This window comes from Oncorhynchus clarkii, chromosome 4 (assembly GCF_045791955.1).
Source record: "Oncorhynchus clarkii lewisi isolate Uvic-CL-2024 chromosome 4, UVic_Ocla_1.0, whole genome shotgun sequence".
In the NCBI taxonomy this organism is placed as follows: domain Eukaryota; kingdom Metazoa; phylum Chordata; class Actinopteri; order Salmoniformes; family Salmonidae; genus Oncorhynchus; species Oncorhynchus clarkii.
The window spans coordinates 30,347,119-30,364,724 of record NC_092150.1 but is presented as its reverse complement, the minus strand read 5'-3'; the positions used below and the strand labels follow the sequence as shown (position 1 = coordinate 30,364,724).

The 17,606-nt window shown below is 43.3% G+C and overlaps 1 protein-coding gene across 1 annotated transcript in view; it reads left to right on the top strand.

Moving 5' to 3' along the window:
- Positions 1-17,606, top strand: part of LOC139407969 (dystrophin-like protein 1) — a 257,732-nt gene that overhangs the window by 113,188 nt on the left and 126,938 nt on the right. The window contains exon 4 of the mRNA XM_071151829.1: positions 2,028-2,086. Coding sequence (XP_071007930.1) covers positions 2,028-2,086 — 59 coding nt within the window. The remainder of the gene's footprint in view (positions 1-2,027; positions 2,087-17,606) is intronic.

Here is a 17,606-nt window from a genome sequence, read left to right as displayed (position 1 = left end):
TGACCTCACCTTCTGGATGATAGCGGGGTGAACAGACAGTGGCTGGGTGGTTGATGTCCTTGATGATCTTTTTGGCCTTCCTGTGACATCGGGTGCTGTAAGTGTTCTGGAGGGAGGGTAGTTTGCCCCCGGTAATGCGTTAGGCAGACCGTTAGGTGCAGTTGCCGTACCAAGCGGTGATACAGCTCGACAGGATCTCTCAATTGTGCATCTGTAAAAGTTTGTGAGGGTTTTAGTTGCCAAGCCCACTTACCTCTATAGAAACATGTAATGCATTTAGCCTCTGTAGAACATTTTAACAAGCCTTAACAACCTTTAACAATGGTGAGGAGTAGAGGATGGGTGGAAGGTGGAGGATGGCTACAAAGAGGAGGTATGTGGCCTGGGTATAAATATCCCCTAGTTGCATTAGCTTCCCCCTCCCTCCCTCACACTGATTACAGGCAGGCCTTCATTGTTCTTAGTGGTCCTCCAGGGCACACCTCTAAGTTAAACCACACAAAGGACAAGTCATGCGTGTGTGTGTGTGCTGTGCATTTCTCCACTCTATCCCACTCTAAATGCCAATGGATGCTTCCATGACCGCGAGGGTGCGCCGGCCTATCTCCTCCTCGGGGTCCAATGGCCTATATCTCACCTCCCTACACATCCCAGCCCAAAAAAACTCTGTGGATGTGGCATTAATTATGCAGTCAGTGGAGTGGGAGAATGAGATCCAATACTTGAACACAAACTGCCAGCAAGTCTTCTATATCAAAGTCATTCTAGTGCAGAATGGATTACCCTTTAGAGTCCACACAGACCAAGGCCCTTACCTTTATATGGGAACCATATAACTTATGGAGGAAAATGAGAACAGAGAGAGGAGGAAGATGGGAATGAAAAAAGGAGGAAAGAATATAGAAGGAAGAGAAAGGGAATAGAGAGAGGAGGAAGGGCGGAATAGAGGAAGTGACCACTAGACCGTGAAGGATAATTGCCCTCGATAACCCCTGTGGAATAAAAGAGCGAAGCGCCTCAGACTCTGGTGAGGCCCTCTAAGCAGACAGTAAGTGCCTCTGCCAGACCCAGATGCTCTGGTTGTATTATTCTAAACAGCTGGAGTGAACTGGTGTTTTTATTGTTATTATGAGCTGTACAGTGAATGAAAGGTATTGTGGTTTGAATGGGGCTCTAATGGGTTGTGTCTGCTTTGTCTCTCAGCCTGCTCTCTGGCCAGGGATGAAATTTCAACTCGTCCAGAGACTGCCTCATTTACATCTCACCGAATGGAGGAATGAAAATATAAATGTTTGAGCGGAAATAGTGTGTTGGTGGGGAAATGAAAATCAAATGGAGAAATACTTCCAATCGCTCTCCTTTTGACATATATATTATCTCAGTAAACTGGGATGAAGCCCAGTATAGAGAAAAATATAGAAAATGAGAAAGAGAGAGCGAGAATGACAGAAAGACAGAGAGAGATAATGAAAGAGACCGAGAGCGAGAGAAAGCTAGGGAAAGTGAGAGAAAGAGTGCAAGTGAGAGAAAGAGAGAGACTGAAAGAATGAGAGAAAGAGATAGAGAGAGAACGGAAAAAAAAGCGGCCAAAGAGAACGACTGGTGAGTAAGAAAGATAGGAGAGAGGGAGCGAAGAAGATGAGAGAGACCGAAAGAGACAGAGAGAGCAGAATATCTAAATGGAACATCACAGCTAGATAACTGCTGTATTCACCTTGTGGATTGTGGATCGATTGGCTCAGTATAATCAATATTTCCAGTCCTTGAGCCCAACATCCAGCCCAGCAAGGTCAAAGTTAATTACCATGGCAATCTGAGACACCGTGTTAAATTACAGTAGTGGTAGTTAGTGGCGACAGCCTAATTTTAAAGTGTCTGATGTAGGTGTAAAGGTACCTCACAGAGGACCTGACCTCCTCTCACTCCGCCTTAGCCTCTCTCACACACTTCCCTAACAGACACAAACCCCTGGCTGACTCTCTTCAACACACTCCTCACTAAACCAGTGTCATTCTGTCTTTCCACAGAAGAAGGAATGGACATGGGATGAGAGTAAGATGATGGTAATGCAGGATCCCATTTACAGGTAAGACTTCACTCTTCAACACCATCTTACAGCAGTAAGTTTGTCCCAACAGAGGGCATGTCAGGTCAAGGCGGGGCCAAGGTGATTGCTATGGTGACAGCTAGTGTCGTAACTAGGGCTGTTGCGGTGACCGTATTACCACCTCACCGGCGGTCACGAGTCATGAATGCAGTCAAATTCCACATGACCTTTAGTCACGGAAATTGTGCTTCTCCAAGCTCTGATGCTGCTGCTGGTCATTGGCATGCTAACAAACTTGCTAACTGCCTGGTACTCAGCACTCTATTGTCCCTCTAATCACTCTGACATCAATGCAAATATTTTTTAAAATTGAATCAAACACTTCATGAGAGCCCATGAGCTCATGTTGAGCAACATTTCTACAAGCTGTGCAATTGCGGGAGAAAACAGAGTTAAAGCCACTAATAAAAAGAGGACGATCCCATCAGCTTGCCAAAGGCTAGGCCTACTATATTTATTTCTCAACTTTCCTAATAGTAAGCACATTGCTTATATTTACAGCAGGAGTATAGCCTACCTGACTGGCATGAAAATAAACCACGGGAGAAAACGTCCTCCATTCTCTATTTAAGAGCATAGATTTGGTATTTGGTATTTTATTAGGATCCCCATTAGCTGTTGCAAAAGCAGCAGCTACTCTTCCTGGGGTCCACAGAAAACATGAAACATAATACAGAACATCAATAGACAAGAACAGCACAAAGACAGAACTACATAAAAAAAATAAAAGGCACACGTAGCCTACATATCAATGCATAAACACAAACTATCTTGGTCAAATAGGGGAGAGGCGTTGTGCCGAGAGGTGTTGCTTTATCTGTTTTTTGAAACCAGGTTTGCTGTTTATTTCAGCAATATGAGATGGAAGGAAGTTCCATGCAATTAGGGCTATATATAATACTGTACGCTTTCTTGAATATGTTCTGAATTGGGGGACTGTGAAAAGACCCATGGTGGCATGTCTGGTGTGATAAATGTGTGTGTCAGAGCTGTGTGTAAGTTGACTATGCAAACAATTTGGGATTTTTATCACATGAATGTTTCTTATAAAAAGAAGAAGTGATGCAATCAGTCTCTCCTCAACTCTTAGCCAAGAGAGACTGGCCTGTATAGTATTTATATCAGCCCTCTGATTACTATTAAGAGCAAAACATGCCGCTCTGTTCTGGGCTAGATGCAGCTTAACTAGGTCTTTCCTTGCAGCACTGGACCATACGACTGGACACCAATCAAGATTAGGCAAAACTAGAGCTGGCAGAACTTGCTTTTTTGGAGTGTGGTGTCAAAAAATGACATGTATTTTTTCCCCTGCCCCTGTTTCGATACAGGTGCATGATAATGGTCCATTCTGAATCAAAAGAAATGTCACACATACAGTTCCAGTCAAAAGTTTTCGAACACCAACTAATTCCAGGGTTTTTCTTTATTTGTACTATTTTCTGCATTGTAGAATAATAGCGAACACATCAAAACTATGAAATAACACATATGGAATCATGTAGTAAGCAAAAAAGTGTTAAACTAATCCAAATATATTTGAGATTTGAGATTCTTCAAAGTAGCCACCCTTTGCCTTGATGACAGCTTTGCACACTCTTCAATCTACACACAATACCCCACAATTACAAAGTAAAAACAGAAATACCGCATTTGCATAAGTATTCAGACTCGAAATTGAGCTCATCCTATTTCCATTGATCGTCCTTGAGATGTTTCTACAACTTGATTGGTGTCCACCTGTGGTAAATTCAATTGATTGGACATGATTTGGAAAGGCACACACCTGTCTATATAAGGTCCCACTGTTGACAGTGCATGTCAAAGCAAAACCTAAGTCATGAGGTTGAAGAAATTGTCTGTAGAGCTCCGAGACAGGATTGTGTCGAGGCACAGTTCTGGGAAAAGACACCAAAAAATGTCTGCAGCATTGAAGGTCCCCAAGAACACAGTGGCCTCCATCATTATTAAATTGAAGTTTGGAACCACCAATATTCTTCCTAGAGCTGCCTACCCTGCCAAACTGAGAAATCGGGGGAGAACCCGATGGTCACTCTGACAGAGCTCCAGAGTTCCTCTTTGAAGATGGGAGAAAGGCCTTTATGGTAGAGTGGCCTGACAGAAGCCACTCCTCAGTAAAAGGAAAATGACAGCCCACTTGGAGTTTGCCAAAAGACATATAAAATTACTCTCAGACCATGAGAAACAAGATTATCTGATCTGATGTAACCAAGATTGAACTCTTTGGTCTGAATGCCAAGCGTGAAGTCTGGAGGAAACCTTGCACCACCCCTAAGGTGAAGCATGGTGGTGGCAGCATCATGCTGTGGGGATGTTTTTCCGTGGCAGGGACTGGGAGGCTAGTCAAGATCGAGGGAAAGATGAACAGAGCAAAGTACAGAGAGATCCTTGATGAATAACTGCTCCAGAGTGCTCAGGACCTCAGACTGGGGCGAAGGTTCACCTTCCAACAGGACAACGACCCTAAACACAGAGCCAAGACAACACTGGCTTCAGGACAAGTCTCTGAATGTCCTTGAGTTGCCAAGCCAAAGCCCGGACTAGAACCCAATCAAACATATCTGGTGGGACCTGAAAATAGCTGTGCAGTGACGCTCCCCATCCAACCTGACAGAGCTGGAGAAGATCTGCAGAGAAGAATAGGATAAACTCCCCAAATACAGGTGTGCCAAGCTTGTAGCGTCATGCCCAAGAAGATTTTAGGCTGTAATCGCTGGCAAAGGTGTGTCACGTTCTGACCTTAGTTCCCTTGTTTTTGTCTGTGTTTTAGTATGGTCAGGGTTTGTTTTTCTATGTTGGTTTTTGAGTTCGGCCTAGTATGGTTCTCAATCAGAGGCAGCTGTCAATTGTTGTCCCTGATTGAGAATTATACTTAGGTAGCCTGGGTTTCGGGCAGCAGCGATCTCAGGACTCCTGAACATGGGAGGACATTTTGGAAGACAAGTTGCTACAAATGGGTGGAGATCCTGGATGGAAGGGATCGCCTCCCATGGGAACAGGTGGAGGCAGCCAGGAGAGCGGAGGCAGCAGGTAATGGGAGCCAGCGCTTCGAGCGAACACGGCTGGCAAGGAAGCCCGAGAGGCAGCCCCAAAAATGTCTTGGGGGGGCACACGGGGAGTGTGGCGAAGTCAGGTAGGAGACCTGCACCAACTCCCTGTGCTTACCATGGAGAGAGAGGGCGTCGTAATGGTCAGGCACCGTGTTATGCGGTGGAGCACACGGTATCCCCAGTACGTGTGCTTAGCCCGGTGCGCTACATCCCAGCTCCCCGTAACGGCCTGGCTAGAGTGGGCATCGAGCCAGGTGCCATGAAGCCGGCTCTGCGCATCTGGTCTCCAGTGCGTCTCCTCGGGCCGGCATACATGGCACCAGCCTTACGCATGGTGTCCCCGGTTCGCCAGCACATTCCAGTGCGGGCTATTCCACCTCGCCGCACTGGCCTGGCTACGGGGAGGATCCAACCAGGTAAGGTTGGGCAGGCTCGGTGCTCAAGAGCTCCAGTGCGCCTTCACGTTCCGGTCTATCCGGTGCAACCTCCACGCACCAGCCCTCCGGTGGCAGCCCCCCCGCACCAGGCGGTCTCTCCGTCTTCTCCCTACAGGTGCTCCCACCTGTCCAGAGCTGCCAGAGCCGCCCGTCTGTCCTGAGCCGCCAGAGTCTCCCGTCTGTCCTGAGCCGCCAGAGTCTCCCGTCTGTCATACACTGTATTTGAAACAGACACACGAAATGAAAGGAGCCATCCACACCTACAATAAAATCACATTGTCCTTTGTCTAATGCAGTGGTGTAAAGTACTTAAGTAAAAAATACTTAAAGTACTACTATAGTAGTGTTTTGGGGTATCTGTACTTTACTTTACTATTTATATTTTTGACAACTTTTACTTTTGCTCCATTACATTCTTAAAGAAAATAATGTAATTTTTAGTCCTTACATTTTCCCTGACAGCCAAAAGTACTCGTTACGTTTTGAATGCTTAGCAGGATAGGAAAATTGTCTAATTCATGCACTTATCAAGAGAACATCCCTGGTCATCCCTATTGCCTCTGATCTGGCAGACTCACTAAACACAAATGCTTCGTTTGTAAATGATGTCTGACTGTTGAAGTGGGCCCCTGGCTATCCGTAAATGGAAAAAAAGAAAATAATTTGTGCTGTCTGGGTTGCTTAATATAAGGAATCTGAAATGATTTGTACTTTTACTTTTACTTTTGATACTTAAGTATATTTAAAACAAAAAACTTTTAGACTTTTTCTTAAGTAGTATTTTACTGGGTGACTTTCACTAAGTTATCTTTACTTTTACTGAAGTATGACATTTGGGTACTTTTTCCACCACTGGTCTAATGTCAAAGGGATAAATATTTACAGTGTAGTAATCTCTGATTTAGTACAGATCAGGGGTAGAACAAAAGCCTCCACACCCAAACTAACTAGGAGAGGTTTTGCTACCCCTGTGACTCAAAGACTTTGTGAAGGAGACTGTTGTAAGAAGTTCTAGTGACCTTGTTGGAAGTTCCTCTGTGTGTTGTGGAAGCCAGCAATCCTCTTGGCAGCGGGGTGTGGGTGTGTGTGTCTTTCAACACTGGGATAATGAGAGGCTGTGGTATTAGTCCATATCACAGGATTACCTCTGAGGAAATGGACCAGTCCGTACCTACTGTGTGTGTGTGTGTGTGTGTGTGTGTGTGTGTGTGTGTGTGTGTGTGTGTGTGTGTGTGTGTGTGTGTGTGTGTGTGTGTGTGTGTGTGTGTGTGTGTGTGTGTGTGTGTGTGTGTGTGTGTGTGTGTGTGTGTGTGTGTGTCTGTCAGTCAGTCAGTCATAACTGCAGAGTGTGGGCTCAAGATCTGCTGAGGTCAAGGTTGCCAGGCAGCAGTTTCAGGCCCCTGAACAAATACACACGCACACACACACACAGCGTGCAGGGATTTGGAGGCTCAGACAGATCTGATGAGAAATTTGAGAAATACAGTGCAGTGTCTGAAGTATACACACACACAGTCTGTAAAACCAATTGAAGGTGCATGCCAAAGCCAGCTAAATCAAATCAAATCAAATTTTATTTATATAGCCCTTCGTACATCAGCTGATATCTCAAAGTGCTGTACAGAAACCCAGCCTAAAACCCCAAACTAGCTAGGAACAGTTGTAGGAACAGTTGTATTCCAGTAAATCAGTGATTAGAATACCACTGGTGGCACTGTCGTGACACTGGGCTATGACAGGAGAGGACTACAGACAAACTATCTAGTTATAACCCCCTGATTTATCTATGAAAATAGAGCTCTTTGACTATGCACACCAGTGGTGGGTTTCCGCTCGAAAGAAATATGCGTATTGTGAAAGAAAAACAAACAGAGCTACTGTGGTGGTGGATCTTTGATTTTAAGGGGCTATTTTGCTTCCACTGATTAAGGGAAAGGGGACACCTAGTCAGTTGTACAACTGAAATGTGTCTTCTGCATTTAACCCAACCCCTCTGAATCAGAGAGGTGAAGGGGGCTGCCTTAATCGACATCCACAGCGCCCAGGGGAACAGTGGGTTAACCGCCTTGTTCAGGGGCAGAACGACAGATTTTTACCTTGTCAGGATTTAACCCAACAACCTTTCGGTTACTGGCCCACTGCTCTAACCACTAGGCTACCTGCCGCCCCAACTGTTCTTTGTTAAGGTCAACGGCCAGTGCCAGGACATTTAAGCCAAAAACCTGGTTGCCCATGCCAGGAAGCTGAAACTTGACTGCAAGTGGATATTCCAGCAGGAAAATAACCCCACGTACACATCACAATCCACAAAGAAATGGTTAATTGACCACAAAAATCGACATTTTGCAATGGCCATCTCAGTCGGGTTTTCGGAGCCAACACCCTCCCCATGCCGGTGTCATCAATTCCGAGCCCCACCCGATACCGATATCAGGACAGATTTATATCCGTAACCCAATCCACTCGCATAGAATTGTTCAGTGGGCCGAACAAATAACATCAATTTATTGAAATGTTTTTATGGTCCCAGAGTAGGCCTAGTAGGTTATTATTCCCCTCCCAGCATCAATTCATTTGTCTGCATGTCTATTCAATATTTGGATAAAATTAAACCATGCAATACATTTTGAACGATACTTTCATAATGAGATGCGAAATATCAACAACACAAATCGTTCTGAAAAAAAAGGCCTTCTAATTAGCCTTCTCACAGTAACTAATGAAAGCCTATGCAACACAACAAGCACCTGGGTTTGTAAAAAAAATATACAATTATTTTGATTTAAAAGATTTTTGACCCACAATATAAGTGTTCTGAACCGTAAGTCGACCCACGGGTTGAAATAATGTTTTCATTCAAAACTAAAGCAGATTGTTTTGCAGGCCAACTGCAGGGAACCACCGATATCTGGCCCAATGCAGGACTCTACATCGGATATGTATTTGCTAGCAGCTAGCACAGCCTGCCTCAGGGCTACAGAGGAGAGCAGAGTGGGGGGTACTTCACGCTTGAATTTGTTATTCTGTCAGGAAGATTGAAGCTGCAAGCTGTTTTAGAATGTATAAATTGTTTGTTCTCCTGTTGTTAAGTAGTAGGTGTGTGTGTGTGTGTGTGTGTGTGTGTGTGTGTGTGTGTGTGTGTGTGTGTGTGTGTGTGTGTGTGTGTGTGTGCGTGCGTGCGTGCGTGCGTGCTTTCGTGCGTGCGTGTGTGTGTGTGCGTCAGAAGCACAGAGTGGGGGGCTCAAGTTCTGGCGCGTGTGTGCGAGCATGCCTCATGTACCTCTCCGCATGGAGATATCTGCCAATTCCTCCTCAGCAATTACACTGACAAAAGGTCGGTCACACAGCAAGCATACAAAGTAAAAATGATGATTAGTGATATAGCAACCTCAGCTCTGCTGACCAGCTACTCTGCTATTTGGCATCTTTAGGCATCTATGATATGGCTGGACATGGGCCAGAGGTACTGACCACTACCCTATAGAATGCTACACACACACTTTCTCTCTGAGAGGCTGCCCTTGGAAGTGTGGAGGCTCAGGCATGCACTTACAAACACTCTATAGCAGAAGGAAAGTGAAAGAGTGTTTGTGATTGGTTGGTAGTGTTCCCTGCATCAGGGAAAAACAGCAACAGCAGGGTGTTCTGCTTATGCAGCCGATGTCTGTGAGCAGTCTGGTGAATCAACACACTGATGAAGACTAGAGGAACTCTGCAGACTGACTGACTGTTTGTTTTACATCACATGCAGGGAAGGCACTTCTGTATACACACACTCACCCGCAAACATCACACACACACATTCACAAACAACTCTCTCTCTCTCACACACACACACACACACACACACACACACACACACACACACACACACACACACACACACACACACACACACACACACACACACACACACACACACACACACACACACACACACACACACACACACACACACACACACTCATGGGCATGGACAACTGCATGTACTCAGAGAGAAACATGCACAATTTGTACACATCGTCAACAGGGGCAGGATATGGAGTATATTTCTAGAACTCACTATGCCTTCCAGGAAATAGGCATCATCATCTGTCAGTCCTCTGACACACAGGTTTATATTTGATCCTGGGCTCCTGGACTTCATTCTCTTCTCTTCAAAACATTTAAAAGCATTTGTCAAATATGTCAGCTGGTATCATTATTTTTATTTTATGGCTCTCTTTGTCTTCATAGATTCACTCTCTTCCTTTCTCTCTTTCTTTGTCTCTCTCTCTCTCTCTCTCTCTCTCTCTCTCTCTCTCTCTGTAGATGTGTGTGTGTGTGTGTGTGTGTGTGTGTGTGTGTGTGTGTGTGTGTGTGTGTGTGTGTGTGTGTGTGTTTCTTTTTATATTTTCCTAATATAGTAATTACTTTCAGATTAGCAGAGAGGAAGTGAAGGAGCTGGAACAGATTAATTCACAGAGTGCATTGCCAGAAGCCTGCTAACATGGCTTTCCACTGAGCTACAGAAACACACACCACACACACACACACACACACACACACACACACACACACACACACACACACACACACACACACGCGTGGTTTTGTTATTGTATTTGTGGGGTTACCACACCCTGATAACAGAATTAAAGGGGTGGGTAGGGCAGTGTAGATAAATACCTTTGATCAAGCTTTGATTATTGTTCCACACTTTCTCACTAACCCTAGTCTATTGCAGTGACATACCGGAACCAGCGTGTGACGAGTAATCAGATGCAGTAAGTTGTTTACAACAAAAGTATATATTTCAGCGCTACGCATGTTTCAAAAGAAGGGAACATTCCACGAACAGTGGGTATCATAAGTATTCACCCCGCTTGGATTTTTTTCACATTTTGATGCGTTACAAAGTGAGATTGAAATTCATTTAATTGTGATCTTTTTGTCAGTGATCTACACAAAATACTTCATAATGTCAAAGTGACAATCAAATTTGACAAATGTTTACAAATGAATACAAATGAAATGAACTAAACTAAAATATAAGTATTCACCTCCTTTGTTTAGACAAACCTAAATTTGATCAGGACTAAAATTTGGCTTAACAAATCACACAATAATTTACATGGACTCACTCTGTGCACAATAATGTTTTTATGGGCCTAAGACATGGGCCTAAGACATTTAATTTAACGGTAAAATGTTTTTTATTGCCTTTCAATTTGGCATGAACACAACCAGTCATGGATGTTTTCATCTTATTGTCAAACAAATCACTTCAAAAAGTAGGTTACCTGAGCATGTAAAAGGGGGGGGGGGGACTCATGTCTCATTCAGGGGTTCTGAGACCCCCGTAGTCCCCCATAATTCACAATTTGTCTGTCCCCAATACATACAACATCTGTCCCCCATACATACAACATCTGTCCCCCATACATACAACATCTGTCCCCCATACATACAACATCTGTCCCTCTTTCAAGTATTGCATTTCAATCACAGATTCAACTACAAAGTCCAGGGAGCTCATAAAAGAAGGGCAGTGATTGGTAGATGGCTAACAATAACAAATCAGACATTGAATATCTCTTTAAGCCTGGTCAAGTTAATAACTATGCTGTGGATTATGTATTGAACCACACAGACACAACAAATATACAGTTGTCCTTCTGAACTGAGCTGCAGGACAGGAAGGAAACTGCTCAGAGATGTCACCATGAGGCCATTGGGGACTTTAAGGAATACACTTTTTGGCCTAAATGCAAAGCCTTATGTTTGGGGCAAATCTAACACAACACATCAATTAGTAACTGCCTCCTTATTTTCAAGAATGCTTGGTGACTATCTCAGTTGCTGACCAAGAAGACAATTAATGTTCCTGAGTGGCCAAGTTACAGTTTGGACTTAAATTTGCTTGGCTAGCCATGACCCCCAACACCTTGAGAGGTTGAATATTTTTTTTAAAGAATAATGGGCAAATATTGCACAATCCAGATGTGCAAGGCTCTTAGAGAATAACCCAAGAAGTCTCACTGCTGTAATCACTACCATGTTTTTATTTATTGAATGTATTACTTGTATTGACTCAAAGGGGGGTGAATTTTTTTTTTCATTTTCCGTTTTTCATACATTTGTAAGAAATGTCTAAATGTTTTCCACTGTGACATTACAGAGTATTTTGTGTAGATGGTTTGCCAAAGATTACAATGAAATGCTTTGTAACTCAATAAAATGCAAAGAAATCCAAGGGGGTTGAATACGTACGATACCAACTGTGTTCGCGTTTATACATTATAAGCGTCCAGAGATGAAAGGTAAACATACTGGCACTTTTCACAGAGGCGTTTCCTGAAATGAGATGGATGTGTGTATGTGTGTGTGTACAGGATGCTCCACTGATCTTAATGCCACCATGATTATTTAATCAAGATAATCTCACCGTGTAATCTTGCTTGGACAAACAAACTGTCTGCTTCATTTATATACACTCTCTCTCTTATCACAGCTCAGAGCCCTACAGTATAGTACTGTATCTTCACTGACAGGGTAAAGCACCCAGACTCTCACCTCCCAGGGACCACAGATGGTGTAAGCCAATAATGGAGGGTGTTAACAGTGTACTCTAGTAACACCGTCAGTCAGTGGTAGCTATTGGCAGACATATATTCTAGTATCATAATAGATTATTGTATGGGACAATATACAAAGTTTTTTGAGAAAATCTTGTGATCTTGTGTCATTTGGAGCACATACAGAGAGCTGTGAAATATGGCTGTGGTTATATCTGAAAATCCATGAAACTGATAAACTCTAAAAAAATCCCTCGAGTCCATGAACCTTAACAGCCCAGTTTTACTTACCTAACATAATTTATGGTATCTCTGTTACACAGAATGGAATAGCCACAGAACATATATCAGCTTTGTCAGTGCCTCTGTACCAGCAAGTTGTTAAGTACCGTGTTTTCTCTCTCTCTCTCTCTCTCTCTCTCTCTCTCTCTCTCTCTCTCTCTCTCTCTCTCTCTCTCTCTCGCTCTCTCTCTCTCTCTCTCTCTCTCTCTCTCTCTCTCTCTCTTCAATTCAATTCAAGGGGCTTTATTGGCGTGGGAAACATGTGTTAACATTGCCAAAGCAAGTGAGGTAGATAATATACAAAAGTGAAATAAACAATAAAAATTAACAGTAAACATTACACATACAGAAGTTTCAAAACAATAAAGACATTACAAATGTCATATAATATATATATATATATATATATATATATACAGTGTTGTAACCATGTACAAATGGTTAAAGTACCCAGCAGATATGGGAGTTTATCAAAATTGGATTTGTTTTTAAAATTCTTTGTTGATCTGTGTAATCTGAGGGAAATATGTGTCTCTAATATGGTCAAACATTGGGCAGGAGGTTAGGAAGTGCAGCTCAGTTTCCACCTCATTTTGTGGGCAGTGAGCACATAGCCTGTCTTCTCTTGAGAGCCATGTCTGCCTACGGCGGCCTTTCTCAATAGCAAGGCTATGCTCACTGAGTCTGTACATAGTCAAAGCTTTCCTTAAGTTTGGGTCAGTCACAGTGGTCAGGTATTCTGCCACTGCGTACTCTCTGTTTAAGGCCAAATAGCATTCTTGTTTGCTCTGTTGTTAATTCTTTCCAATGTGTCAAGTAATTATCTTTTTGTTTTCTCATGATTTGGTTGGGTCTAATTGTGCTGTTGTCCTGGGGCTCTGTGGGGTGTGTTTGTGTTTGTGAACAGAGCCCCAGGACCAGCTTGCTTAGGGGACTCTTCTCCAGGTTCATCTCTCTGTAGGTGATGGCTTTGTTATGGAAGGTTTGGGAATCGCTTCCTTTTAGGTGGTTGTAGAATTTAACGGCTCTTTTCTGGATTTTGATAATTAGTGGGTATCGGCCTAATTCTGCTCTGCATGCATTATTTGATGTTCTACGTTGTACACGGAGGATATTTTTGCAGAATTCTGCATGCAGAGTCTCAATGTGGTGTTTGTCCCATTTTGTGAATTCTTGGTTGGTGAGCGGACCCCAGACCTCACAACCAATGGGCTCTATGACTGATTCAAGTATTTTTAGCCAGATCCTAATTGGTATGTTGAAATTTATGTTCCTTTTGATGGCATAGAATGCCCTTCTTGCCTTGTCTCTCAGATCGTTCACAGCTTTGTGGAAGTTACCTGTGGCGCTGATGTTTAGGCCGAGGTATGTATAGTTTTTTGTGTGCTCTAGGGCAACAGTGTCTAGATGGAATTTATAGTTGTGGTCCTGGCGACTGGACCTTTTTTGGAACACCATTATTTTGGTCTTACTGAGATTTACTGTCAGGGCCCAGGTCTAACAGAATCTGTGCAGAAGATCTAGGTGCTGCTGTAGGCCCTCCTTGGTTGGTGACAGAAGCACCAGATCATCAGCAAACAGTAGACATTTGACTTCGGATTCTAGTAGGGTGAGGCCGCGTGCTGCAGACTTTTCTAGTGCCATGCCAATTCTCTCTCTCTCTCTCTCTCTCTCTCTCTCTCTCTCTCTCTCTCTCTCTCTCTCTCTCTCTCTCTCTCTCTCTCTCTCATATAAGCAGAGCTCCATGGATGACCTTGGAGTCACTCTCAAAGCTCTGATCACATTCTACAGCGAGCAAGCCAGTCTCATCTACAGAAGCTGGTTTGGGACTAGAGGCTTGGGGATCTAATGTGTGCCACACAAGGCCTTTCCTCTTTATCTGATCTTCTTACTTCTTTATCTGGCTTTTTTTAGACAGACAGACAGACAGACAGACAGACAGACAGACAGACAGACAGACAGACAGACAGACAGACAGAAATCATGTGGTTGAGTTGCAGGAGAAAAATGGAGCTCCACACATTTTTTATTTATACAAAAATAAAAAATATTGAACCTTTATTTAACTAGGCAAGCTCCACACAAACACCAACACACACAGAAAACACACACACAATTTACCGTAAGTTGTTGCGCTTTATGCGATCTCCATAGCCCATGTAACCTTCATCTGATATCAGTCAATGTGAGGAGAGATTTGAGACATCTGAGAATAGCTATGTAATAGAATATGATAAGGACTATGGGGAGAAGGGGCTTTGATTTGCTGGACCAAAAGCCTAAAACTGACCAACCCTGGGCTATGCAGTGTTATGTCTCCTACAAGCAGTCCTCTCTATGACATGACATTACTCTACTAACATCTCCATATTGTGTGAGCATGTGTTTGCCTCCCAGAGGATGAATTAGTGCAGTGGGAGGTTTGTCTTTGTTGTTGCTTAATGGAATAGGATGCATTTCTCTGTTGAGCGCCATCATTGAGCTGTTATTCTGCTCAATATAACCTTCTACACACACACCCACATTGTAATTGTGATCCCCATGAAGTGTATTGAGTCACTATCAGCTCATTCCAGCTCTGACAGGATACAGTATAAACCTCAACACAAGCTGCTAGTCAATTAGGCATGGGGGGCTGTATTGTACACACACACACACACACACACCACCGCTGGCTCCGCCTCTTCAGAGTGAAGGACAGCAAACAGAGGAGGATGATAGATGATGATAGAGATGTGTTCTTGCAGGGTATGTTTATCTCTGGTTGTGTTTGTGTTTGACACGGAGATGGAGTAGTGTGAGAGCAGTACTGTACTACACACTCGCTCTCTCCCTCATTCCTGTCGTGTCCATCTGTCTACAGGGGTCACTTAGCAGGCTTTACTTTTCTAAGCCTCTATAATATTCCATGACTGTGCACGGGATGGAGGGAGGTGTGTGTGTGTGTGTGTGTGTGTGTGTGTGTGTGTGTGTGTGTGTGTGTGTGTGTGTGTGTGTGTGTGTGTGTGTGTGTGTGTGTGTGTGTGTGTGTGTGTGTGTGTGTGTGTGTGTGTGTGTGTGTGTGTGTGTGTGTGTGTGTGTGTGTGTGTGTGTGTATAAACAAAATATATTCTGTACAGGTCAGAGTGATCAAAACAAAGCAGGCCTTAAGAGCAGATATTCATAGCACAAATCATGCGCAGACAAACAAAAACAAGCAGAAATTCATAGCCATTCTGCACTAAGAGCATAAGTTTAAAAACAGATATTCTTAGGTGTTTTAAAGTAAGAGCACTACAGTAGTTTATGCTCCACTGCCAGCGTATGGAGTCAGACTGTGGGCTGACTCGGACCCCATCACCAGATGTGAAACGTATTTACATTCACATGTTATCTTGACAGGGGACTAAAAGAGACCAAAACAACCATTTTTAACTTTAGTTCACATCCATCTTTCATGATGTTCTTCTATACTTTAGATATTGTAACCAACTATGTAGTAAAAGTTCACCTGAATCTTTTATGATATGATTTTATGCTTTTCCAGAGGATAAGAACAGGTTAAAACAAGTTGTAATATCCTGTCTGTAAGATATTGTGATGGCCTCACAGTGTTGTCTGTCTGTGGTTATAGTCATATCCTGTAATGAATGCTAAGAGATCATGATGCTGATATGCTCTATGTTGGTTGCCATCTTTCCTCTGCTGTCTGCGCTAATTACAGTCGAATCTGTCTGGACACACACAAACACACATACAGCTCTATCAGGCAGGATAGAGGGGAAAATATTGATACAATTTGGTTACTATAAGTTACTGTATCTCTCAGAGCGTGTGTGTGTGTGTGTGTGTGTGTGTGTGTGTGTGTGTGTGTGTGTGTGTGTGATGAGAGAGTACTGTGGCCTTCAGAGCCTCTTAGCAGCTGGTTTATCTGCAGTATATTTCATAGCAGATATAAACAAAGGGTAAACAAAGGCACATCACTAAATTACTATGACATTATATCACCATATCAACCTGCTCCGCTATTAAAAGTGGTGTGTGTGTGTGTGTGTGTGTGTGTGTGTGTGTGTGTGTGTGTGTGTGTGTGTGTGTGTGTGTGTGTGTGTGTGTGTGTGTGTGTGTGTGTGTGTGTGTGTGTGTGTGTGCGTGCATTCAGATTGTCATACCATATCGGCCCTGTGCCATCCCAGTATATTCAGTGATACCGGCACTGAGCACAAGGGGTGCTATTTGTTTTGCAGAACAGACATCCCAGCTTATAAAGTTATACAAGTAACAAAAAAATACTACTCATAGTTTGCTGCACACACAATATATAAATTGGACAGAAAGGCTCTTGATCCAGGAGGGGATTCTCTGCTGTTACCAAGAGAAGCTTGATTTTGCAAGAAGCTAACCCGCCAGAAATCTATTAAGTTACCAAGCAAACCAAATGCAAAACTGCAGAGCATTTAGCACATTTTAGACAGTTAACTTAATAGTTATAAGATATCTAGCTAACAAAAATGTAGTTGTGAATTCCATACTGGAACCACAGTAAATCACCTAGGGTGTGCTGCACAACACTGAGTGACTCGCAAGGTTCCGTTCTTTCTTCGTTGTGTGCTTGTAATCACCATGTGATTGGGGACTACCGGTAAGCTTCATGATGAAAGATAATGGAACAGGTGAAAGGAAGAACGAGATCTGCTCTATCTCCTAACATATTGCACAAGTTGATTGCAGGTATTTACTTATGAAGTAGCGACAATGATTCACATTTACATATACATAGTTTCAACGGTATTGACAATATTAAAAAAACATCCCATGGCTTTTTCCAAATACCTCGGTATACGGTATACCGCACAAGCCTGTGTGTGTGTGTGTGTGTGTGTTTGTTTGTGTGAGTCATCCCGGATAGCTTTGGCTGTCCTGGTCTTTGTTGCACTCTCTGTTCTAATCACCACACCAGGACCTACATCACTGTCTGCATGGTGAGGCATAGTGAAGTGCAGGCAGGGAAATAACAAACTGGAGCCACCAAGAAGTTAGGGGATATCAGCAAGGCCCCTGTCATGACATACACAGTTATGAAAGGTTGTGTTTAGTTTCTCTCACAGCGGGAGCTGTCCTCTGATTTGTCTAGAAGGGGTGTTCGTGTGTTCGTGTATGTGATAATGTGTGTGATGTT